At 40.4% G+C, this 26,999-nt stretch overlaps 1 protein-coding gene across 4 annotated transcripts in view; it reads left to right on the top strand.

Moving 5' to 3' along the window:
* Positions 1-26,999, top strand: part of LOC148014826 (putative inactive purple acid phosphatase 27) — a 120,783-nt gene that overhangs the window by 40,765 nt on the left and 53,019 nt on the right. Inside the window, exons 2-4 of one of the 4 annotated variants that reach the window (XM_087665006.1) lie at positions 2,105-2,195; positions 13,238-13,522; positions 14,247-14,355. In XM_087665006.1, the coding sequence (XP_087521132.1) occupies positions 2,105-2,195; positions 13,238-13,522; positions 14,247-14,355 (485 nt within the window). Of the gene's footprint in view, positions 1-2,104; positions 2,196-12,984; positions 13,101-13,237; positions 13,523-14,246; positions 14,356-26,999 lie in introns of those variants that run through there. The other 3 variants (XM_087665007.1, XM_087665008.1, XM_087665009.1) reach the window with 3 other exon arrangements.

Raw genomic sequence — 26,999 nt, 5'->3', positions numbered from 1 at the left:
GTGTGTGTGTGTGTGTGTTTTATAAGTGTGTATTCATTCTCTTTTTACATATATGTGAGTGAAAAGAGAGAGAGAGAGAGAGAGAGAGAGAGAGAACCGCATACAATTTTTCGAAGACTTGTATTTTCTATTTCCATGATCATGTCCTATGTTCAATTTAAAAAAGAAAAAAAAATAGAGCGTGTGTGCATATGTATTGATTAAAAGAGAGAGTGTGTGTGTGTATTCAACACACACACACACACACACACACACACACACACACACACACACACACACAGAGGGAGGGAGGGAAAGAGAATAATTATAACCCCCACTCACCCTTCAGGAAAAAGCCCCATTTATTTATCGCACACCAAACTTCTCCTCCTTGTGCCACATAGGATCAAGAGTCCTTTGGTTTGTCTAGGATCCCCAAGGTAAAGCTCCAAGTAATACATAAAATACACCATAGCATTTACTAGGCTTAAAGCAAATGATCAATCCAACAAGAGTCAAACTAGCTATGCTTGGGACCATAGATTTTACGTTTAATATAGAAGTGAGCAACTCCATTCTAGAGTTAACATGATGAAACCTCGCCAACGAATGATTTGGATTATCCTACAAAGGTTCGGGTCTAACTACTTTCATGGCCTATGAAATTGTGCAAGCTATCTATTAAAGATCTAGTATATTCATAAATTCCATGCTAGGTTGGGATTCACAACTTATGAATTTGTGCAAGCTATTTATTAAAGATCCAGTATACCTACAAATCCCACTCTACATCCTCTTCTTCATTACATGTATCTACAACAACATTATTCATTGCAGACTAAAGCACAAAAATCCAATCATTACATGGATGAGAGAGGAAAATCAATTGGTTGATGATTTCTTGAGTTAAACAATTGATGCCATAGAATTATATCAAATCATGCGTGAAAAAATATGTGAGTTGAGTTGACAAGGTAAATAATTTTATTTTTATAAAGATTATTGATACTATTTGATGTGTTTTGAGAATGCATAAACTAAAAGAAGCCTCACTTAGTAGCAATGGTGGCATGCTATTCAAGTCAGCTCAGTATCTATACCAAATTAAATTGCTAAATTTTTACATTTGTGAGGTTCAATACGGCTCTACAAAAAGGAGGCATGAAGATTTTTAAAGCCAAAAGTTAAGGGGATAGTATCCTCCTCAATTCCCTCACTACCATATTCCTTATTTAGGGTGGAATGTCATGTAGCTAGGGGAGCCGGGGAGCCCAAGTCTGCCCATAAATATGGTTAACAAGAGATTTATGTGTGTAACATAATTTGGGGATTCATGGTGCCACATATATACCTTTTTCTCTATACCTACTATAGGCCAATTCAACAAAGTCTTCATAGCCTTAGAGGTTACTCAAGGTTGGATAGTCTATGAGCTTAAATAGTCTATGAGCTTAGATAGTCTATGGGCACCAAATCTACTAAAGTCTTCATAGTGCTAGAGGATATTTGAGCATGGATAGTCTATGAGTGCTAAACTAGTAAGGTCTTCAAAGTTTTAGAGGCTATTACAACTTTGATACTTTATGAGTGCCATAACAACCAAACATAAAGTAAAACATCTCCTAACTCTTTTTAGTGTCCATGCATGTGCTTATGTAGTAAACAATGAGAATAAGAAAAGGCCTAGCTTTTTATTACATTTATCAATTTAGTTTTCACTTTGACATCAAATGAATGTTGAAACTATGGCCCTAAAGTTCAATGCTAGTCTCTAAAGTAAAAAAATATTTTGATATTTTCAATAGGATAAATTTCCGAGCTCTTATGTATGAGAGATATGTTCCAAGGCTAGTCAATGCTTATGTGATTACAATCTCTCTCTCTCTCTCTCTCTCTCTCTCTCTCTCTCTCTCTCTCTCTCTCTCTCTCTCTCTCTCTCTCTCTCTCTCTCTCTCTCTCTCTCTCTCTCTCTCTCTCTCTCTCTCTCTCTCTCTCCATGTGTTATTTTGATAATCCATGTCTACAACAATCAAGGGATCTATATTTCTCTTATATTTCTTTCATGGCAATCTTTGTATTTTGATCACCCTTTTTGAACTAACCACACCATTTTATGGCATACTAGCAGCATTGGTACTTGCTTGCAAAACGAGTTGATGTATGTGGAAACAGGCGACTTCGCGTCACTTCCACTACTTTGTCACTATCCAGTCAAGGTAGGCCAATCCTTGGAACAACTTTTTGCTATCTAGGATCAATGTTAGAAAAAATATTTTTGGTAGCATATTGATTCATGAACATGGGCAAGAATCAAAGTTGATGCTTGTGATGATATGAGGAAAGGGAAGGATTTGGGAAATTATGATTCTCTACTTTTCCTATAGATTGAGGCAACAAGAAAAGAAGGGTGTAGGAATTGCATGTGATCATTTTTTAGAATAGCTTGATATGATTAGCTTCCACCAATTGAACAATAAAACTAGACATGATGTGAGTATGTTCATTTCAAGTACCTCAAAGTGCATAAATTTGATTGTAGAAAAATAACCAAAAAGGTGGAAGAAGCATGCATTGTGAACATAGCTAACATTTATAACCTTATTAACTTGATAGCATGCCCCTATGAGCCAATGTTGAGAAAGGCTATTTGCACATAAAGCATTTGTAATCATGATCTTACTTCACTTTCTTGTTGATTTTCTGCCAAAATAAACAATAACTTTGTTATAAAATATATATTTGAGTACATTTCCTAAGACTTATAAGTGAACCTCCATAGTTCTATCTTCAAAGTCTCCAAATAATATAGGCGGGGAAGGGAGGCCACAAAAATGATTAGTCAACTTTTTTGTTATGGTAAAGAAAAACCATCAATGTTTTGAACGATTGAGTTCAATATTCATAGTCTCCAAATAATATGGGCGGGGGAGGGAGACCACAAAAACAATCATCTATATGGGAAAGATAAACCTTTATGTTTTAAACTTAACGGGAGCCTTTAAACGATCAAGTAACGTCAATATCGAATCTATGATAATACAAAAGACACATATTCAACTAACCTACTCCCAAGCCTACATGATAGTACCAAGATGATCCCAAACCTTCCCCTCTCATATTTTTGAATAAGTTTATATCTCTTTAAAGTAATTTCTTTCTTTAAATAAAAGAGAAAAAAATGGAAGTGGTGTCATTTGTAGCACCTAATGCACACACACACACACACACACACACACACACACACACACACACACACACACACACACACACATGAACTACCAGTCTAAATAGTCACATGTTTGAGAAGGAGGGTTCACCAACCCTATTTGTCATCCATGTTCTAACGAGGATAAATAGTATTGTTACTTCTTTAGTGGCTTTTTGTTGGAAACCATGGGACTTTCTTAAAAAGGTGTTATCCCTAGCTTTCAAACAAACATCACTTGCCTGTCTATCCTTTGGAAATCTAGCATGGTCCCTACTTTGCATGTTCTTGCTTGCACCTTGTATGTCCATAGGACTTTTTGCACATTCTTTCTTTTTCCAATTGATCTCCATTTAGCACCTTCCACATGTTTTTGCCTCTCCATCCAATGCTTGATGTAGTGCTCCTCCATCATATCAACCACCATAGTTGATGCAGTGCTCCTCCACTTAAAGGGATTCTTCATCAACTAAAGCTCAAGGAGACAAAAACCAACTGCAATGCATCCACACCCCCCCCCCCCCCCCCCCATGAACTACTAGTCTTAATAATCATGGTTTTGATGGGGAGGGTTTACCAACCTAATGTAGCACATATGTACCAAAAAGGTTAGGTTGTATTATCACTGTTTTAGTGCCTTTTTCTTAGTTGGAAACCATGGAATTTGCTTTGAAAAGTGGTATCCCTAGCTTTCGAACTGTATCTTTGCATGTGTATCACTTGTAAATGTAGCGAGTTGCCTACTTGCACATTATTGCTTGAACCTCGTATCTCCATATGCCTATATGTTCTTACTTGCACACTATATCTTCATAGCACTCCATGCACATTCTTGCTTTTGGTTGATCTCCTTCCAATACCTTCTACAATGCACTTGTTGGTTTCACTTCTCCATCCAACACCTTCTACAATGTAGGTTCTTGCTTCTACCTCTCCATCCAATACTTGATGTGGTGCTCCTCCATCCATCCCAACCACCACAACTATCGTAGTGCTCCTCCACTTGAATTACTAATTTTAAAAACGAGGCTACAACTTTATGAAGCCTATGGAGACGTGAATAGGGATGCAACCAATACTAATTTGGAGGGGTACACTTTCTTGTGGAGGCTACAAGCTTCATGAATGGGGGAAAAAGTGTTGATTGAGGACATCTATCAACAATGCTAAAGGAGGATAATGGGCCATAGCAAGTGATCATGTAAGCCAAGAGGTGACGAATTGGCAACCTAGCAAAGCATAGAAGCGTGATGTTGAAATTTGGAGGTTGTTTCCTTGTGGTGAAAGGAAGCAAAAGCGTACTTGTGAAAGGGCTATGATTGGTTATTCTAGGCTCCCCTAAAATCAATGGTGATGGAGTATCCATCACTAGTAAATGATAGAGGTGGTTTGTGACTTCATATCACGGTGAAGATCTTGTCTTATAGTAGTAATTTGAAGCCATTGATGATGGTGAGAGTTTGTGATCATGTCGATGTTGATTCTAGCATGTTTGTTTTAACTTGCATTGAGAAAACAAGGAATGCAAACGAAGAAGGATGAAAAGGATGCCATTTATCTATAGGATGTTGATTAAAACATTGACAGAATGCTCTTGGGAATAGGGTATATGTATTCAAGTTTCATGATAAAATATGAGACTTGAATAAATGATATTCGTAGGATTTTTAATATTGAATGGTGATAATAAGTGTCTTCTTCATCTTCTCTTTCTCTCTTTTTGAACTCTTACAACTAGAGACTCGATGCCACACTTGTGTAAAATTTTCCTCGACATTTTTTGGTGGACTTGATGTGAAATTAATTGGGGTGGGGGTTCAATCATAGAGTTCCAACTAGATGGAATTGTGATGCAATTGTTTCAAGCAACCAATGCAATGCTTACGTTTCAAGAAACTATGGAAAACCAACAAGCAATAAAGGTGCTTCCAGAAATTGTTAATGAATTTGATGGCCAAGACATACCCAGATATCACAAAACCTATTACAGATGGATCTTTGTGGTATTCCAAAAAAACATGTGATGAAGTATTTTGACTAGATTGTCAAGAGCAAAATCAAGATGCAAGTTCAATAGATACAATTGCAACATGGACAACTTGGGAAATCTTTGAACAAGCTCATATAGAAGAGTATTATCTAGAAGATCTAGACCTAGATTACAAATATGCTTTACATTGGATAGATTATACAAGATAATCTTGGGAAGTTGCCACAAGCTTCTTGGATGGTATTCTACTTGCCTATTGTATTGTATGATGCTACAAATGTGTTCTCTACAAATGTTAGGACTAAGGTTGTTGATGAAACATGAATTTAGAGTGTCTTTCAGAGTGCTATTTCAACAAAAGTGATATCCTCTATTGATACTAATGCTTTGACTAAGGATGCATATGCTACATTGTCTATGAATGCTGATGATACATCAATCATGAATGCAAATGATATGTTGTTTGAGGGTGCACAAGTTACACATGCTATGTTTGATGATGCAAATATGTTATCTACCAATGCTTTGATAGTGAATGTAGATGCTATATTACTAAGGGTATACAAGATATGCGTGCCTTACTAGACGATGCTGATGTGATGGTTGTAGATGCTATCAAATTTAATGTATAAGTGAAATGCATAGAAGATGTTGAGATGGCATCACCACTTATGTCTATTCCAACTACGCAAGTGTTGAAGTGCTTGCAAGAAGGTAAGAAGGATGATGAAAGATGTTATAGACTAAATGAAGTTAGGCACGGAACATATGAAGAAGTTCCGTTACATGAAATTGTAGAAGGGTTTGGTGATGTGAATGATAAGGGTTGTTTGGACTTATGACAGCAAGAGGAGAACAATATTAGGTTTATGTCTATGCACCTATTGGATGTGGTTCTAGAAGATCTTGTGCAAGAGTTAACTTATTTATGGATGCATAATGAGGGTGTCCAAGCTAGAGGGATTGAAATTACTTCACTTGTGTTTCTACTTATGTTGTAGGATAAGTTGAATTGGATGCTAGATAGTGGGCAAGTATGTTCTTAGGTCTATGATGACAGAGCATATGTGAGCATGTTTTATGGGCCATAATTATTTGAACGAATTGCACAATGGATGTTGGAGTACTCGATGTTACCTTATGACCCACATGGAGTTGCAAGTCATGATATGCTTTAAAGGTATTATGGGTTCACTATGCCATTTGGACTTAGTGGGACTATGGATTTGTTGCAACATGATGCTTATGGTTACGTGCTAATTGACCACAACCTTTTGATATTGTATGATCTGGGAGGCAAAAATTGGTTTGGACACATGCTTATATAGATGATAGAAATTTGGGTTTATGGTCTAGGAGGATGCTATGATACTTATGACTTATATGAGATTACTATCTGATTTTTGATTGAAGGAGTAGCAAATGGTTTGTGTGCATGATACTTTGGGAGATCAATTTATGTCCTTTTGACCTAGAAGGGTTGCATAGTTTGGCACACGCTAGAGGTTCAGAGGGGGTGAATGTTGTGCTACTAAGTGTCTTAGATGGGAAAAAATCATACAGTAAGTCTTTGGATAGATTCTTAGTGTCTTTTGCTTATGGATGTTTGGGACACTGAGACCCAAAAAGACCACATGCTATTGACTTGTTCCACGTTGAAATTAGACTTCACCTTTTGATTGAAGGGGTAGCAAATGGTTTGTGTGCATGATACTTTGGGAGATCAGTTTATGTTCTTTTGACCTAGAAGGGTTGCATAGTTTGGCACATGCTAGAGGTTCAGAGGGGGTGAATGTTGTGCTACTAAGTGGCTTAGATGGGAAAATTTCATATTAGTAAGTCTTTAGATAGATTCTTAGTGTCTTTTCCCTATGGATGTTTGGGACACTGAGACCCAAAAAGACCACATGCTATTGACTTATTCCACGTTGAAATTAGACTTCACCTCGAGGACAAGAGAATCGAATAACATGAGTGTCACATTGATTGTTGAGGAAAGGCTTGAATAATATTTCGGCTTCAAGTCTACACAAACATTCGGAGTTGTTTAGTCTTAGGAGGATTGGCCTATGAAGAAGGCTTAGTTTTTTTCATAAAGAAAGGCTATAAGTGTCTTCAAGCTCATATGAATGCATCCTTGTGCATCTATGGATGTGAGATAATATGAGAATCATTAATTGAAAAAGGGAGGTTAAGGCTTTTTGAAGCCTATGGAGAAGTGAATAGGGAGGCAGTCGATGTTGATTGGAGGGGTATGCTTTCTTGTGGAGGCTACAAGCTTCATGAAGCGAAAAAAAAAGCGTTGATTGAGGATATCTATCAACAAAGGTAGAGGAGGAGAATGGGCCATAGTAGGTGATCGTGTGAGCTAGGAGGTGACAAATTGGCAGCCTTGAAAAGTATAGAAGTCTTCCATTGAAATCTAGAGGTGGTTGCCTTATGGTGAAAAGAAGCATAAGCATACTTGTAAAAGGTGATCGATGATTCTAGGCTCCCGTGAAATCAATGTCGATGGAGTATCCAACTTTAGTGATAATAGAGGTGGTTGGTGACTTCTCTCTCTCTCTCTCTCTCCCTCTCTCTTTCTCGAAATATTTTTGTTCTATTTAAATCTCCCTCTAAATTCATTTATTCTCTCTCTCTCTCTCTCTCTCACCTCTCCCTCTTCAAAATTTTGTTCTATTTAAAATTTTATGTCTTTCTCTCTCCAATTTTTTTGTTCTATTTAGATATCTCTTTTTAATAATAATAATATATATATATATATATATCTCAAAATTTCTCTCCCCCTTTACACACACACACACACACACACACACACACTCTCTCTCTCTCTCTCTCTCTCTCTCTCTCTATGTCCAAATATTTTTATTGTCTTCATCTCCCCCTTCCCCTCAATTTTTTTTCTTTCTCCCTTTCTATCTCTCTCCCAAAAATGTTTTCCTCTTTCTCTCTCTCTCTCTCTCCCCCTCTTTGTGTGCACATTTTTTTATGGTATCTCTCTCTTGTCCTTCAACCACTTATCCCACTAGCTACCTCCAGTGTGGCCACCTCCTGTCTCACCCTTGGTGCCCACTTTTTGGCATGGTTGCATGCTAGTTCTTAATTTCGTAGTTGTTGCGTAAGTGCATGCTTTGCTTTCTCTCCTACTTTGTAATATTTCTGTTGAAAAATATTACTAGCCCACGTGAGACTCATGCAATGAAAATTTCGGCATTGAAGTTACGGACGGTGCGATCTTTGAATTGTACACGACGTATCATGATTCTCCACTGGCCAAACGGGACCGAGGTTTAAAAACCTGCATAACCGCAGGTGAACATCCTCTTGGGAGGAGGTCAAAAGGATAATAGTAGGATTATTACAAATTTTTTTATTATTTACCTTCCCCCAGCCGATGCATGGCTGAGGTAAGGGAATGGGCTATTTTGGGCAATGGGGGAGGTGGAAGGAAGGAATCCATGCAGGGGAGCCACGTAGGGGGGGAGGTCCTCTCCCCCCCCCCCCCCCCCCCCCCTTGTCCTATATAAACCCCCTCTAAGGGGTGGAGGAAGGTAGAGTAGAGGATTCTGAGTCGTGAGGAAGGACAGGCTGTGGAGTGAGAGAGGAAGAACAACACTGGCTGTGGAGGTGTTGATGCTGCCGTGGTATTGCGCCAGTTGCCGCCATATTGGAGGAGTTGCCGCCTGAAGCCTGAGGCCGCCGTTGCCATCGTCAAAAGCCATCTACATGCCGCCAGTTGCCAAATCGACTGGCCTTCCTCTTCGTCCACGTGGTCTTACATCACACCCCCAGAAGCTTCCTAGAAGCTTCTTAGAAGCTTCTAAGGGGGCTCCCCAAGCACCCCTTCCCGTGGAATTCCCCATACAAGTCCCTTTTAACCCATTTTAACCCCGGGTTTTTAAAGGCCCTTCCCGCGGATTCACATAAAGCCATATTAGCCGGGTTTTAACCCCCTTTTTCCCATTGAATCTCCTTTAATTCCTCTCTACCCTCCGGATTTAAAGGCCTCCTTCCCATTGCAACTCCCACAAGCCTTCTTATCCCGGTTTTCTTTTAAAGCCCTACCCATGGAGACCCTATTAAGTCCATTGTAACCGGGATTTTAAAGGCCCTTCCCTTTTGAACCCTTCGAGAGCCCAAATCTTTTTTTTTTCCCTCTTAAGCTTCATATGGAAGCCTATAAGGCCTTCCCATTAGTTCCCTAATACGCCTTTCCAGGGCTTTGAAGAAGAGGGAGCTACAAAGCCCTTCCCACTCGATTTTCCCCATAATTTCCTTAAACTCTCGGGATTTTTTTAAAAGAAAGAAGACCCAAGCTTTGAACCCTAAGGCCTTCCAAAGGCCAATTCCACAAGACGGTGCTTCGGTCAAGGAAGCCGTACCTCAAAGAAAACTGTGCGTGCGAGGGAGACGGGCCAAGATCATAAGATTGCAGCCAAGGCAAGAAGGTTGAATTCATGATGGCCCCTAAAAAGGCACAAGGTGCAACCACAGGAGGATCATCTCCTAACATTCATGTGGATATTTCACCAAACCCACAAGTCTAGGTTTTTTTCCTATTTTTGGTTTACGTCGAAATATTGCAATTATGCATGGATAATTTATGGAATTAGGATGCACTTTTGCGATTGAAATACATTGGCTATTTTAAAGGAAATAACTCACGAATGAAGTTTGGTCAATTGTATTTTTTTAATGGAATGAACAAAGGATGTTTATGCATTTTTAGCAAGTTGCGTCTATGCATTGCAAAGTAATGAATCTATAACAACTAATGATTATCATTACAAAGTCGGAATTATTGTAGTACACCTTCAACTATGCATGGAAAGATTAAATCGCATGTCACATTATTAGACGAATCTTTCTTAGTAATGATTCATTAAAAAGTCATTATCAACCATGGGAATCTGCAAAGCATGGAATGATTCTAGAGCTGCATGAAGTAGGATAACTCTAGTTTTGAATTGGCATAAATATCATTTAATTGAGGTGTAGTTAGGAAAGGCTGCATGGTTCATTGTAACCTAAAACCCTAAAAGCTTAGTGGCACGAATTGTGAAGGCATGTCTTTGTAGGATCAATAGAAGTTATGCAACATTTAACATATGCTTGGTCTTAACAAGAAAAGTTAGGGATTGCGAATCTAGAGGAAATGAATTGCATTCTTACATGAATTATGACGTAATGCAACTAGTTTTTCCCTTCTTTGATCAAGACAAAATCTTTAGGAATAGTTCGTCCTTGTCGTAAGACAAGTAATCTGGATTACCCAAAATACCTAAACTACAAAGGATTCGCTTAGGATGGTTAAGTCAATGCAACATACGCCAAGTGCTAACTAGGGTTTAGCAAGTTGAGGACGTGACTTAGTTGCACTTATTGCCAAGTTGAAACCCTCATACCCTAAAGTCCTGCCCACATTCACGGAATGCAGGGACAATAGGACATACTTGCAGGAAACGATTTAGGGTTTCTACCCTAAGGATTGCTTGTTAAAAAGATGAAACTTGGATTGAGTTGGAACCCTAGGATCAACGATATCGACCTAGTGCAATCGGAAATGGATTAGATATGAAAACACACTAAACCTTGTGATTAGAAGACGCCGTTTGATGGGTAAAATAGTCCCATGGATTAGATATGACACTTGTGCAACAAGTTGCAGAGTCGCATGATCCTGTGGTTGATCACAAGAGAATGACCAATTCCTCGGAATGAGATTGGCAGATTCTTGTGCAAGTTTATCTTACAAGAGAATGAGTAGTCGTCTTGATATAGCACATTTCTTGGGAAAAGTGACCAAGATAAGGGGATTAGATATTTGCTTGGAAGCAAAAGACCAACCAATAAATTGGAGCAACATATTAATAGAACTTAAGGTATTGGTTAAGTTTGGTTATATAAGGTAACATCCCTAACCCAAGGACATAAGGGTTAACAAACAAATCCTTGGGAATCTTGCCGAGTCGCAATTGATCCCAGATCGAATGCTGGATGCATTCAGAGAGAAGGATTCACTCCTTAGCAGTTGGCCAAATAAACGACCACCGGAAATGATTGTGCTTGTAACAGTTTAAAGAGCACTATTTGCTTTGTTCGCTCAATGAACTAAAGGATGAAAATATATTTAATGCTTCAGGTTGAAGGCCTGAAGGGAGGGGCAGCCTCAGTTACCCTCGACTGTTTGCTTGACCCTAACCAAGGGGGTTGTTAGCCGCGCTGGGAAGGTGGATCGACCCGCTGCGAGAGGTCTCTCGGTTGAGCGCTACTTGAAGCAGGAGGATGCTTGGGCGCTAGGGGGGGCTCTGGCCGTAAATCCCTCGCCTTCTGGGCCCTGCACAAGAGGCCAACGTGACTCGCGATTGGATCTCGAGGCCCGCATACTAGTCTATGGGCAGAATCTTGGATTAGTAATCCCTGTGGATTGCTGGATAGCCTTTGGGCGGATTATGGATAAGCATGCGGGCTAGACTTTATAAATGTATTCCAAAGATAAATATGATAACCTGTTGAAAAGGAACTTGTTTGACACTGCTTTTCTATGTCAAGTGCTAAGATTACGTGAAGGAATCGGTGCTTAACGGGCTAATTAAGGAAGTTGTTTGATGCATGTCCAACTAAATGTGGTAGGTAATTAGACAACTAAAACAACCTGAGGAAAGTGCGGTGGATGTGGCCATGGGTCCGTCCTACGGATGGGTGGTCCCAATTGGCCGGGAACTTTTCTCAATCATAATGGACAGCAAGAAGATTGTTTCAAAGGAAATGAATAGCAAGGGCGATGACCTAGACTCTAGGTTATAATAATCCCGGTTTACGCTGTTTTAGGAGAACGGAATGGGACTATGCCTTATGGTAGAGAGGTCGAACTTTGTATCCCTCTCGTTTCCCATTCTCCTTGAACCAAGTGCAGTGTGAATCTGCTTTGGCCCTGGCGTTTCTGCGTAAAGTAGTTCGCTCGAGGTTCGACGCTAGTTGCCATTTAGGAAATGACCATTAGGGGAAACCTTGATTCAGGTCGATCCTAAGTGGGAACAGCCAGAATACTTCCGCTACGTGGCAGACACGGAAAGTCCTGGATCGCAAACCTCGTAACATTCCATGGGAGTGCTGGGTGGAGCTTTCTAGACCTCCTTTCCGATGGATTGCTAAGACGTGTCCTAAAGGGAACATGTGGACACGTTACATACTTACAGTGGTTGCATTGCTTGTGTGATCCGCAACCAATTGAAAGTCACACACACACACACACACACACACACACACACATTCAAAGCCACACTTATGTGAGGGGAGGGAAAAGGGAGAAAAGTTTGTTCGCTTTAATTTAAATTTAGGTTTGATTAGTATTCTAGGTTTAGGAGGCCCTTTGGAGATTCGCACCATCCTTAAGCCATAGCCAAAATAATAATGTAGTGTAGATAGATATCCTTACATTAATCTTTGTAAGTATATTGCGGTGGCAAGCCATGGAGGTTGTTATGTGGTTATATGCGCATGCCAATCCTAGAGTAGGGACATACAACATATGCATATTTTGTAATGTTTAAGCATAAATCATGTAGATGGTGTGACAAAGCTGACATAGTAAAAAACATAATCTCGTAGGGGAATTTTTAAACGAGCTTTGGAGATGCAAGAAGATCACGAGGAAAAGGACTAGTGAATCGCATGAGGATAGCTTTAGTTTTGACATTTTGCTCGGAAATAGTTAATTTATTTTTTAATAATAGGGCTTAATTATTATCTCATCAAAAGGGTGCAGTAAATTTTTTTACAACGTGGCATCAAGCCATCAGACTAAGCTCTGGCGCGGTGGTTCACGCGCGCCTAGCGCCCACAACGCCTTGCGCCGCGATTGATGCGCGTGGGCGGGGGTGCTACACAGGTCTGTTGCAGGAAATGGGAATCCTTCAGAATGTGCGGTCCACGATTTTCAGAGAGAAAAATGTCTCTCGGACGTCCTCGTTAACGGACTGCATACGAAGTGAGACTTGTGAACATGCCATGCTACTAACTTTTTCCTTCTTCTTTGGTTGGGTGGATGCCGCTGGCAGTTTCAGCGCTTGACGGAGGATCCTGCCTACCTAGCCTGCTCCAACAGGGTGTGCTCCAAGTACTCGGGCCTCTCCTCCTCGTCCTACTTCAGATGCCTCCTCGAGACATGCAGCGCCTCCCTCACCTTCGACCTCCTCAACATCCGGACAGACCTCAAATTCGTCTTCTTCACTGGTGGCTTCCAAACCCCCTGCATCCTCGCCCAAACAGCCCCCCTCAGCTTCGCCAACCCCAAGCAACCGCTCTTTGGTCATCTATCGTCCCTCGATTCATCCGGCACTTCTGTGAGTATATATGTTCCTCCATCATCATCCGGCACTTCTGTGAGTATATATGTTCCTCCATCATCATCATCGGTATCGTATTAAGTGGGCTGACATTTTGTCCATCATCATCGGTATATATGTTCCTCCATCATCATCGGTATCGTATTAAGTGGGCTGACATTTTGTCCAATTCGAACAGTATCTTCTCCATGCTCTCCTAATTACCCGCACCGTTGTAGGTCAGATGTCTTTTCTTATTTAGCTAGTTTTCAATCCGAACAGTGTCTTCCCCATGTTCTGCAAATAACCTGCAGCAGTACTACATGAGTGACAGTGATATAACGCTTAGCAGAACTTTATTGCAGGCACGAATCCCCTTTTAAAGCATTAGCATCTTCATTTCCTGTAATTTCATTACGGTGTGGCAGCCTTTAAACAAAGCGATTTTAGTACCTGAATATGTGAAACCTTTCTTACATATTCAATTAGATTAGCTGGATAGTTTTTGTAGTTCATGTTTGTCGAGATATTTTGTCCGGCTACGTTTTGGGCATGCTGAATTTCGTTCATGGGCATCACATCACTGTATCATTAGCGACTGTTTGTCCCTTCGTTTGTACTTTGTACTCTTTGAGTGCAAGAGAGTCATTTTGTGTTTCTTTCATTATTCTGGATTAAGAAGTGTGTTTTTGGGACTTTGTAGCCTGTACTTGGGATTGAGCTGCCCTGTGACTGACTGCAGATAAAGCTGACTTGGATAAGTGGAGATTCACAACCTCAAACTGTTCGATATGCTGATGGAAAATCTGTCCAATCAGCCATCACAACATTCCACAAGAGTGACATGTGCAGTAAGTTTTGTAACTTGATACTTCATGCTAGTTGCTGGTTCTCCTGCCAAGACTTATTCACCGAGTATGTCATGTTTTACACCTGAAAGCAAGATGTTTGAATCTGACAATGTATCTCAACCGATCTAGCAATCAAGTTACTCTTTTTATTGTTCCTTGAAGCCAGGGGTGCTAACCTTTGATTTGAAGCCCTTTTGAGACAGAATATCCTTAGTAAGGGGATGTTGCCCTCTAGGGAACCTTACATGCGATATTTATATAAAGCTTTGCAAGCTCAACTGATGAGTGATGTTAAACCTTAAAAAAAAAAAGCGAACCTTTGATTTGAATCTCATTCGAGACACAACACTATTTAATTTGAGGCTTGCTTGTATATGCGATTTTCTCTCTCTAGGAGTCCTTGTTAGAAAGTTGAATGGTTTTTGTGCCAGGATGATGTGACACAAAGGCATAGAAACAAGATCAATGAGCATAGGGAGAGCACGTCAACATGAAAGCATATATGCAAATAACACAAGCAAGATACATGGAACGGAATCCATTGGTATGCAAAATGACAAGACTTTGTAGCCATCACCACAACAACAATGGTTGCCTCCCATATTGGCCAAAGACGAGAAGTCTTGCATCCGAGTTCTCCACAAGGATAAACCAAGGTATGAGTGTGTAAAATGTGGGGCTCAAGTTTGGTATATACAGGCAAAACTCATGTGAGCACCCATGAGGACTGAAAGTGGTCCAACAAATGTGAATATGTACGAGGTGTAAAAATAATGTCTTAACACTCTCTCTCACCTTCTAGTTGATCACTGCTGACCATGGACAATACGGTAGAGTGTAATCTATATCTCTTTAATTTCTCCTAGCTAGAATGGGGTCACATTCTAGTTTCAGTGGTGGTCAGATTTCGCTGCTTACATTTTGGTGTTCTTTCGGCGGAGTTGGCTCATGAGCAAAATCTTTGGGGGATTTTCCTCTATCCAAGCTGATGTATGCTTGTACATTGTGCTTCCTATGCATGTTTTACATGAGAAACTTTTGGGTCTAGTTTATTCATGGTGTGCATACCATGGCTAGATGGGTGAATTATTTGAGTGCACTGCATTTTCGAGTGGGTGGCACATTTCAACTTGCTGACCTAATCATTATGTTGCTTCATTTAACCGCGGAGACCACCCAGGCTACCCAAAATGCAACCAAAATTACATGCGTTTTTTGCATCCACACCCTTTCTTGCTTAGGTGACCCTCTCTAGAGATAAGGCGGCTTCATCCACACCTTGGTGACCTCATTTTGAGGCTTGGTGGCAACATCAAGGTGGCAATCGTCACCATCTAGGGCTCTGTCGCGGCATCTACATCAAGGCGACTGTCCCTTTTCCTTGGCGTTTGCTTCTTTGCTTAAGTCGTCGTCTCTTGTGGACTAGTCGTCAACATCACGTTCATTTCCCTCTACAAACGCAAGGTTGCTATATCAGGCGACAGTGATTCCACTATCCTACAGAGCATCTACACCAATTGTAGTTGACGTCCTCGTGTTTCATCACTGTTGACACACAAAACGTAGATTTCTTGGGTGTGTATAGGAAGTCTTACCAGTTTTCAGGCTTTGATGACTTGGAGGAGGAGCTTCTTTCTCAACACTCGTCTCAATGAAGACGTGACTATTGGGAGTTTCGTGATCGACGACACGAGGAGTCTCCTCGAACCCGTCCTTCTGTCCGTGTATCTCGGAGGGTTCCATCTGCACTAAAGGCTCCGTCGGAGAAGCCTCCATCGGATGTTCATATGCCTTCTCTGATACCCTCTATTCAGGTGTCCATTCTCCCTTCTTTACCCAAGGAGGATAAATTGGATGGTTCAAACTATTCCTTATGGTTGTGCAAGGTAGACTATATCCTCGACACTTTTGACCTGTGGGTGCTTGTTTCTGCACCCATTGCTTGTCCCAAGGAAGACCCTGATGATGGGGCCTCCATGGACTGTGTAGCCTTATTGGATTGGCTCAACTCTCGAGCCCATTCCTTTCTCTTTACGAGTCTGCAAGATTTTGTTCTTGTGTATGTTTGCATGTTGCAAACTACGGCAAAAGTGTGGAAAAAGCTTTTGTCTTTGTATCAACACTAGATGTTTGCTCACAGGGTATCCCTTGAGAAGAAGTTGCAGATGCTCAGTCTTGATGACTCTTCTTCCATGAAGGAGCATATAATGAAGTTGAAGGATATGAGGGGTGAGCTTGCCTCTCCTGGACAGAAGATCTCCTCTAAAGACATGGCTACGATTCTTTTGACTCAGCTGCCATCTCCTTGGTTCGATGTCTTCTACACCAGCCTTATCACCTAGAGGACCCACAAGAAACTCTTATGTGATGAGCTTTCACCGCTTATCTTGGAGCATAATGAGCAACTCAAAGAGGTAGGGGCTAGTGGTTTTGGCTCCACAAAGGCTTTTACTGTAGGTATAGGTAGCGCAAAGAAGAAGATGTAGAAGGAGAAGACCAAGGAAAAGAAGGATTCAAAGGAGAAGAAGCCTAAGTGTCCACACTGTGGGAAGGGTACTCACCCTGAGGAGAAGTGTTGGCAGACTTAACCCCATTTGAAGCCAAAGGAGAAGGATTTGAAGGCTACCCCTACTACCACAGAATCCGTCTTTGTACATTTGTTTGAGCTGAAGGATATAGCTCTTGCTACTTCTACATTAGCGAAGCCTTGGCTTATGGGCAATAGGGTTTCTTCTCACATGACCTACCAACAGGATTGGCTTCAAGACATGTTCCAGAGGGGGCATTGTCACCATTGGTGACAACTCTACTATTGTCGTATCGCTACGCAGATACAATGTGAAAAAACATAGAGTGTATCATCATCCGGCTTTCTTATGAATCTAGAGAGTCAATGTCATCTTAGTCATTAGTATTAGTGTCCATAGTATGAATAGTTTCAAAATACGGGATTTTTGGACAAGTTTAGCCTATTTTTGATATTTTGGATATTATTTCTTGTAAATATCCTAAAAAGGTGTAGAAAACTTCTAGAATAGAGTGATGTGCAAAAAGCAAGTGGCTTTTCAACCAATTTTAAGAGATCTCATGCAAAAAGAAGGGGCTTCCGAATTTGCGCAATGCACGATTGCGGTTTTCAAGCAGCAAATAGTACTCCAAATTGGAAGAAGAAGGAGTGATCTGGGAGAATTCTTGCCATGCCTCCTAGGTTTTTATCCTCCTTTCGAAGCCAACAGAACCATCAGATTTGCCGTTTGAGTAACATAGAAAAAGTTAGTATTTGGTGTGCGTTTTTTGTCTACCAAGGAGACCTAGGAGATCTAATGCTTAGGGATTGCTTCTGAGTAGTCCCGGATAAGGATTTTGTTTATCTTCTCAAGTTCTATCAATATATAGTGCTTTGATTCATTAAGCTTTATCTTTATCTTGTATACCTTTTGTCTATTATTTTTCTTCTCTCCTATCTCCTATTCTCTACTTTCTTCTCTCTCTGATCCCTGGTGGATACAACCTTTTGACTAAAACCTCTTTGATATTGGTGAACTCGACGCAAAAGGTCGTCGAAAGGAAAGATAGGATGGGAGAACACCTTCAAGCACAATTTCTAATGATGTTTTGCAGCAATTAGTGTAAAATATGAATATTCTTATGCAGATACAACAACGACAATAGGTGATGCAAGCTTGTGCTAAAATAGAAACTGTTGTGATGAATGTTTAGTAAGCAGTAGAGCATGAGATGAAGTTATTTAATGGTAAGAATGTATCTGTATATTTGCATACCTATGCTTAAAAGATGGAGTTCTTTGGGATGGCTCAACTTGCATGGAGCCTGTATTTTGTATGGGTCACTGTACATGAATTGAAAGCCCGAGTTACTGAATTGTACATTCATGATGCTAATTAGGTAGCTTTTAAGAAGACACTTTAGGAAGAATTTTACTGTAAAGACACCAATTTGATTACCCAAAGACTTTTGAGGAGTGGGTTCTAAAACCCAATAAGGGTCTTGTGGCTATAGAATTATTAAGAGAATTTGAAAGTTAGTTTGAGCAATTAGATCTTGCAGAACAACAAGCTCTTGCAAGTCAAAAAATTGAATTATTTCTATGAGCAGCAAATCTTGAGCTTCAAGAGAAGTTTGATGATTTATTAGAGGATCAAACTACAGAGAGGGGGCTTAAAAAAGTGTAGAGGCATGTTAAGGAAGTTGTTACTGCATTGGTAAAAAAGCATAGAAGGAGAGAAAGATTGCATGTATCTAGCTTGCCCACCGTTATAGGCAAAATAGTTGATGTATCCAGTACGCCACCCACTTCTGTGGCTAACTCTATGGTTGCACTTAATGTTCCCACTGTTACAGAAGATGTATTAGATGAATTGGTTAAAGGCATGTGGGATCTTAAGTTGAAGGTTGCAAATTTTGATGAAAAATGACAAGAGGAAAGGGAACTGGCAGTAGCCCCTAAACAAGGGAAAATATGTATATGGTGTGATAGTTTGTAGCATGAAAGGAAGGATTGTGCTGCTTATTAGGAGATCTTGGCATGACAGCTTATCTTTGGGAAAGATGGCAAGATCCATGCACAAGAAATAGGATGGCCTCTTGCTTTGAATTTTGAAAAGGGAGGCATGTAAAAGTTGTTAGAAGAATTGGCTATTCGAAATGCTTATGTAGCTGTACATGCTTCTACTTTTGGTCTATAGTTGGATAGAATGCCTGGCCAAGTGATGGTTGGTCCAAAGACTGCAATATGGACATATGCTTTGCATGTAAGTGAAAATAGAAAAGTTACTAATAGTGAAATATCTCATGCAAGGCAAGACATTCGTAACATAACTAGCTGGGAATCATCGGTAGATGCATATTCGGTGAATGCATATTTAGCAAAAGGGCAAAACATGGATGTACTTGTGGAAGAGAAACAAAAAAGAGATGAAGATAATGTCGGGAGAGTGACAAGAAGATGTGTGGATCTGCCTAAAGTTGCAAATCAGCCACCTTCCAAGAATGTTATGGAAGAGATTAGGGAGAAGCATTAGCAGGATAGCAAATAAGAGAGCAAAAAGAAGAGCAAACAATCGAGATATAAGCTGCAATTTGATATTGAGACATCCATGGATGCCTTGGAAGATCTTGTAGTGAAGGAGTCAACCCATGCATATATAAATTTTCTTAATACATTTGAAGAGGTTTACGAAGCTCATGCTTTACTTGATGCAGAGACTTAGAGGGAGATCGATGAAGTGTTGAATGCACATGATTTGTAAGATACAGTTATCATTTTTGAGACAGTTCATGAGCTCAAGGATATGCCTTTAGACAATATTAGCTATAATGCTCCACAACTGGAAACTGTTTCGGATGCTTTGTCAAAGGTCTTGACAAGCAATTCAAAGACACTTCAAGATAAGGATTACTTCACTATTTTCGGTAATGATCTGTATGTGTTGGATGCAAGTGAGACTCAGTTTATGTTTGATGTTGTACTCAATTGTCAGTATAAGCAGATTTCCATGCGCTGGACTTGGAAAGAGTAAGCATGTTGCTATGTATTTGTTGATGGGTGCATTGATTGCATGTATATGGAGATTCAATAGCCTCTAGTATATGATTTCCATGCACTGGACTCTAAAAGAGCAAGCATGTTGCTGTGGATTTGTTGATGGGTGCATCGATAGCATGTATATGGAGATTCAATATAAGCAAATTTCCATGCACTGGACTTTGAAAGAGCAAGCATGTTGCTATGTATTTGTTGATGGGTGCATTGATAGCAAGTATATGGAAATTCAATAGCCTCTAGTATATGATGCACACTCATGGCTTGATGACCCTGGCGTGGATGCTTGGTATGATGTTAGAGTTGTGCATATGCTAGTCATTTTGATCTATGATCCAGGAGGATGCCTTTTTATGTGCATGATGAGCGATAAGTTGATGCTATAGGTGTTTGATCCGGGTGGTGCATCAGTGGCACATATAGAAAGATGTGCAGGTTCAGAGGGGATGGATGTCGTGTTGCTAGGTGGACACAATGTTAAAAAAAACCTAGAGTGTACCATCATCTAGCTTTCTTACGAATCTAGAGAGTCAATGTCATCTTAGTCATTAGTATTAGTGTCCATAGTATGAATAGTTCCAAAATACCGGATTTTTAGACAAGTTTAGCCTAGTTTTGATATTTTGGAGATTATTTTTTATAAATATCCTAAAAAGATGTAGAAAACTTCGAGAATCAAGCAACGTGCAAAAAGCAAGTGGCTTTTCAGTCAATTTTGAGAGATCTCATGCAAAAAGAAAGGGCTTCCAAATTTGCACACCGAGCGATCGCAGTTTTGAAGCAGCAAATAGCACTCCAAAATGGAGAAAAAAAGGAGCGATCTAGGAGAATTTTGACCGAGCGTCCTAGGGTTTTATCCCCCTTTCGGAGCCAAGGGAACCATCAAATTTGCAATTTGAGCAACAGAGAAGAAGCTGGTGTTTGGTGCGCATTTTAGTCTACCACGGAGACCCAGGAGATCTAATGCTTGGAGATTGCTTCTGAGTAGTCCCAGATAAGGATTTTGTTTATCTTCTCAGGTTCTAGCAATACATAGTGCTTTGATTCATTAAGCTTAATCTTTATCTTGTGTACCTCTTGTCTATTGGTTTTCTTCTCTTCTATTTTCTATTCTCTGCTTTCTTCTGTCTCTAATCCCCAATGGATATGACCTTTCGACTAAAACCCCTCCGACACCGTTCTCGTTTGTGGAGTGGGGACTATTCCCTTATTGCTAGATAGGTAGTCTTCTTTTGCCAGAGTCCTCTATGTACCGGATTTGGGTTTTAACCTCTTGTCTGTTTATGGTTTGACCAATCTAGGTATGCGTGTTGTCTTTACACAACATGCAGTTACCATGGAGGATACTTTCTCAAGTACAACTCTTTGGACAGGTTCACAAAAGGGTGGGCTTTATACGCTTGCAGCCATAGCTGCGCGGTCTTCTCATGAGCTTGGACTGCTTTGGCATGCTCGTTATAGACATCTGAACCTTGATGCAATTCGGTAGGCTTCTCGAAAGAAGGTGACGGAGGGACTTCTAGATTTCCCTCCTATTCACACTTTGTGCCTTAGTTGCTTGCGGGGCAAGCAACATATGCAACCACATCCATAGGTTGCTACTAGGAGGGCTTCTATGCCATTGGAGTTGATTCATACCAATCTTTGCGGACCTATGGGCACGGCCTCCCTTGGGAAGGCCAAGTATTTAATGCTAATTGTGAATGACTTCAGCCGCCGCTATGTGTGGCCTTACTTTCTAGAGTACAAGAGTGAGGCGTACTCCTGATTCTGCGAGTAAAAGGTGTTTGCAAGAACGCAAACTATTTCCAAAGTCTGTGGTGTAAGTGAATCATGGCAGTGAGTTTACTTCTCACCTCTTTTCTCATCTTTGCAAGGATCACGGCATTCGGATTGAGTATTCCCATCCGAACACACCATCAGAGAATGGTGTGGTGGAGCATGCGAATCGGACCATGCTGGAGACAGCCCGATCAATGCTGGAGCGTAAGAGTCTTTCTCATTTCCTTTGGGGTGAGGCGGTGGCTACTGCTATTCACAATTGCAACCGCTCTCTAACTACAAGTCATACCTCCCTATGAGGCTTTCTTTGTGACAAGGGCTTCCATGTCTCATTTTCGCACCTTCGGATGTGATGCATTTGTCCATGTGGACAAGAAGAGGAAGACGAAGCTTGACTCAAAGTCAAGAAAGCTTATCTTCGTGGGCTATAGCACGACCACAAAGGGATATTGGCTCTACGACTTGACCAGACGGAAGATTGAGGTGAGCAAGGATGTGATCTTCGATGAGGCTATGGCTTTCGAGGATTCAATTGATGGTTCTCTTACAGGTGATACTTCATCATCGATTGACCCTCCCTTGCCTTCTATTCCTCTTTTTAATCATTTAGGATGTTGAATTGGTAAATATCACATTGAACTCTCTTCTAGAGTCATATCTTGGTTTTCATACCTCTTCGATGTTGTCTTTGGGGGGAGGGCAATTGCCCCATTTGTGGAGTTGGAAGGCCTCTCGTTGTAAGAGGAATAGACTCGGAAGAATGTTGTATTGCATTCAGAAGATGTGGCTATACTTTCCAAGTTTAAAGACAAAGGAAAAGTCAAGAAAATTGCAAAAAATCAGCAAAAGGGTGATGTTGGACAGTCATCAAATAAGGCTGTCCAAGATACAAAAAAGTCTAAAAAGAAGGGGAAATGCCATTATTGCAAGCAGCTAGGTCACTATATGGATGAATGTCGTAAGAGATTAGCCAAAGAGAGGAAAAGGACTTTGGTTTGGTTGTCCAAAAGACATCAGCCAGTAAATCTACTGATGGTGATGCTTAAGCCAACTTTGTGGAGGAGTACTATGCATTTTTGACTTGTAGTAATGATTTTTCGATGGCTCATTTAGCATTTAATGTTGCTGAAACGCAACAAACATGGCATTTTGATAGTGGAGCTTCAAAGCATATCACTTCTACGAAGTGTTTGTTTTCCTCTTTGCGTTTAGCCCCTACTGGGAAGCATGTTGCACATGCAAACAACAACAATTATGATGTTTGTGGCGTTGGGACAATTACTATTATTGTTGCAAATGGTTTTGACTTCATGCTTCCAGATGTCTTGTTTGTGTCTCTCATTACAAAGAGCGTGTCGTCTATCTTTGCTTTTAACAAGCATGGCTTTCAGGTCATCTTTGAGGATGGTAAATGAATTGCTAGAGGATGGTAAATGAATTGTCATCTATCTCTGCTTTTAACAAGCATGACTCAAACCATATGGGACCCTGTATAAGGGTTTGTTTTTGTTGGGTACCTATGATGCATAGTCTCATGATGCTTTGGCAGTCACTACTCTATCGCTCGCTATGCAGAATGCAGAGCTATAGTATGCTCACTATGGACATATGATTTTTGGGAGTTTGATGACCCTTTAGAGGTGTCATATAGTAGATGCATTGCCTCCAGTGGAGACTCCACCTCCTCATGCATGTGAGGAATATATTTTGGGCAAGATGCACAAATTTATCTTCAAAAAAGATAGTGCATTGTGTTATGTCTAAAAATTGCAGCTTATTCACTATGATGTTTGTGGTCCCATGAGGACACCTGCACTTGGAGGTCATCTTTACTTTGTTACATTTATTGATGACTACTCTCGGTATACATGGATGTATGGGCTGAAAGCAAAATTTGATGTGTTTATGCATTTTAAACATCTTATTTTACAAAGCTCGAGGCTGAAACTGGCTTGATAGTACAGATACTTTGCATGGATAGAGAGGGGAGTACACGTCTCGTGCTTTTGAGACATTTGCTTGATTATGGCATTATGCATCAAGCCACTGTTAGAATGAGTTAGCAAAACGGTGTTTCTCAAAGAATGAATCACACTTTGATGGAGATGACTCGTTGTATGCTCAAAAGCAAGGGGTTGTCTCATAAATTTTGGTTAGAAGGCCTTGAGTGTGCAAATTTTGTGTTGAAACATGCATCCACTAAGGCACTAAAGATGATCACCCCTTTGAAGCTTGGCATAGCAAGAAAGCCAAGGTCGACTACTTTCGGGTGTTTGGTTGTATAGCCTATGCACATGTTTGGAAAGAGCTTCATGGGAAGCTTGATGACAAGGTTGTAAAATGCATATTTACTGGGTACAGTTCAGAAAGCAAGGGCTATTGCTTGTATGATCCATGCATAAAGAAAGTTTTTGTTAGTAGAGATGTCATATTTGCCGAAAATGCTGCCTTTTCATGTGATTAGTTTCAAATGCCAACGACTAATGACATTGGTGATGTCTTTGAGGGTCTTTTGCCACTTTCTTTGGAGTTCATGCCCATTGTAAATGGCCGGACAAACATAATGTAGCGAGTTGTTGCTGCACCATATGCGCCTGAACAGTAGGGTATTGATGATGGTTTGCCAAATGTAATGGAAGATGCAGTACTGTATTAAAGGGCTGTTGTAAATGCGGCAAAAACAATCTTGAGATGGCGGCTGTTACAAACTCTCCAGGAGAGTAATATGGATGCTCCTTTAGCTCAACGCACTAGAAGGGTCACTAGACATGCAACACATGATGCAGGGGAAGCCCATTTGGTTGATTTTATGGAAGTAGATGATTGTGATGAGCATGTATTTATGAGCTCATTATTGGATGATGATGAGCCTACCTTGAATGAAGCTCAGCAAGATGTACATTAGATGCAAACCCATGTAGAATGAGTTATTGCCACGAACTCCACATGGGATCTAGTGGATTTACCACTTGGCAAGAAGGCCATTGGTACAAAATGGGTTTTTAAACTCAAATGCAAGGCTGATGGTACCATTGACAGATACAAAGCATGCTTGGTAGTAAAAGGCTATGCACAAAAGAAGGGTATAGATTATGAAGAGACTTTTGCTCCTACATCCCATATGAGTACTATGAGATGTGTAATTTCTATCGCTGCAGATTATGGTCGGAAGGTACATCAGTTGGACATTAAGGCAACATTCTTGAATGGGGATTTCCATGAGGATATTTATGTGTCACAACCTCCAGGGTTTGTGGTTAAGGGAAAAGAGCACATGGTATGCAAGCTAAACAAAGCTCTGCATGGTACTCTAAAATTGATGCATATTTGGCTAGCAAAGGGTTCAAAAATTGTTAAACTGCTTCTATTCTATACATTAAGAATGAAGGGGAGGGGACTTGTTGATTATCATTCTTTATGTAGATGACATGCTACGCATTGGATCTTCAAAAGCAAAAATTATAGATTTCAAGGTTGAATTAAATCATGTATTTGTTGTCAGATATGGGCTGTCTACACTATTATTTGGAGATTTAGTTCACCCAAAATCAACATGGTATCATCATGTCATAGTCACGGTATATGGATAAGCTATTACATAGGTTTAATATGCAAGATTGCAAACCTATGTGCATGCCTATAGAGCCATGCTTAAATCTGTCTATGCATGACGGTGAAGAGATGTCTGATGTTGCAATTTATAGCTAGACTGTTGGCTGTCTTATTTATCTTTGCAAGACATGCCCTAACATTCAGTATGCAGTATCTCAAGTGAGCAGGTATATGCATAGCCCACAGACTCTACTTTGGCAAGCTGTTAAGTGGATGTTTAGATACTTGCAAGGTATTCAGCCACATGCATTACTCTTTCCCAAGGGGGAGGCTTGCAATTATAGGCTTACAGTGATTCAGATTGGGCTGATGATGCAGACACCATGCAGTCTACTAGTGGACATTGTTTCTTTATGGGCCGTTCATGCATTTCATGGCTAAGTAAGAAATAGCCTACAGTGGCTACTTTGTCTTGTGAGGTTGAGTATAGGGCAGTCTTCACAACAACAGTGAAATGTGAATGGTTGCACAGATTGTTGGTTGATCTACATTTACCATTGGAGGGTTCTACACCCATCCTTTCTGACAATCAAAGTGCTGTTGCAGTGGCATGAAATCTTGCGTTTCATGCTCGCACGAAACATATTAAGGTGCATTACCATTATGTTAGAGAGAGATGCTATGTAGGAGAGATTAGCTTGATGTATATTCTTTCATAGGAAAATGTTGCAGACATTTTTACCAAGGCACTACCTTGTGAGAAGTTTCAAGCTTTTCGCAAGTCCTTAAACATGCTACCCTTTGGTGATTGATCATTCTTGTACTTTACCACATTGGCACTACAGGGGGGTGTTAGAATTTACTAATTCTATAGGCAATGCCTAATGTTTTAGTCTTTAGTTCTTTTTCAGTTCTTAGTGTGAACACAACTATAGTTATAAGTTGTGTCACCACTCTTAGAGAGTTAGAGTCAGTTAACTCTAGTTGAGTTAGAGCTATCTCGTACCTTTTATTCTCATTCTTTCAGTTCAGCAAGTACACTCTACGCTTTTGCTTCAACACACTCTCATTGTCTCTCTTTTCTCTCCTCCATAGCTAGTTGTCATTTTTCTGACACTATTCTCCTGAAGGCTTTGCATAACGATTTACATGGACCATTCCTTGAGGAGCTAATAAACTATGGAGACTAAATAGGAATGACTCTTTGCTAGCAAGGGACTCTTTGGCCAAGCCTCTATTTTGGTGGGACTCCGGAGTCATTTGGATATCACTTTTGCTATGTGCGAAAGGTTGCTCTAAGATTGCTTGTCTAGGCAATTGAAATGCAAAATTAAAGTTTCTAATAAAGATTTCTAAATCACTTATTAATTTTCACTAGGGTTGCACTTTGTATGTGTACAGTACGATTTGTACAATATTGTACCATACATTTGTTGTGAGAGTGCGCAGCGGAAGAAGAACACGAACACAGAGGAGAGGAGAGAGAAAGCAGAGAATGAAGGAAGAAAATCTGCACTGACTGAAATGAATGCTGAATACACTGAAATGGACTGATCAGTCCCTGCACGCAGCCCACAGTGTCAATGAGGGCACCAGATCAGGCTGATGACGATGGCAGCACCACCACGGAGGAAAAGGATGTCGGAGTGTGCACCTGCTGAAGAGGAAGAAGACTGAGAGATAATATGCCAAGTGTGGGGGGCTGGCTATATATAGCCAAAAGAGCCCAAAATTGGCCGACCTGCCC

The sequence above is a fragment of the Lygodium microphyllum genome, chromosome 24, assembly GCF_053477565.2.
Source record: "Lygodium microphyllum isolate KBCC chromosome 24, Lygodium_microphyllum_v1.1.10, whole genome shotgun sequence".
Taxonomy (NCBI): Eukaryota; Viridiplantae; Streptophyta; class Polypodiopsida; order Schizaeales; family Lygodiaceae; genus Lygodium; species Lygodium microphyllum.
This window is presented reverse-complemented; position numbering and strand designations above follow the sequence as displayed.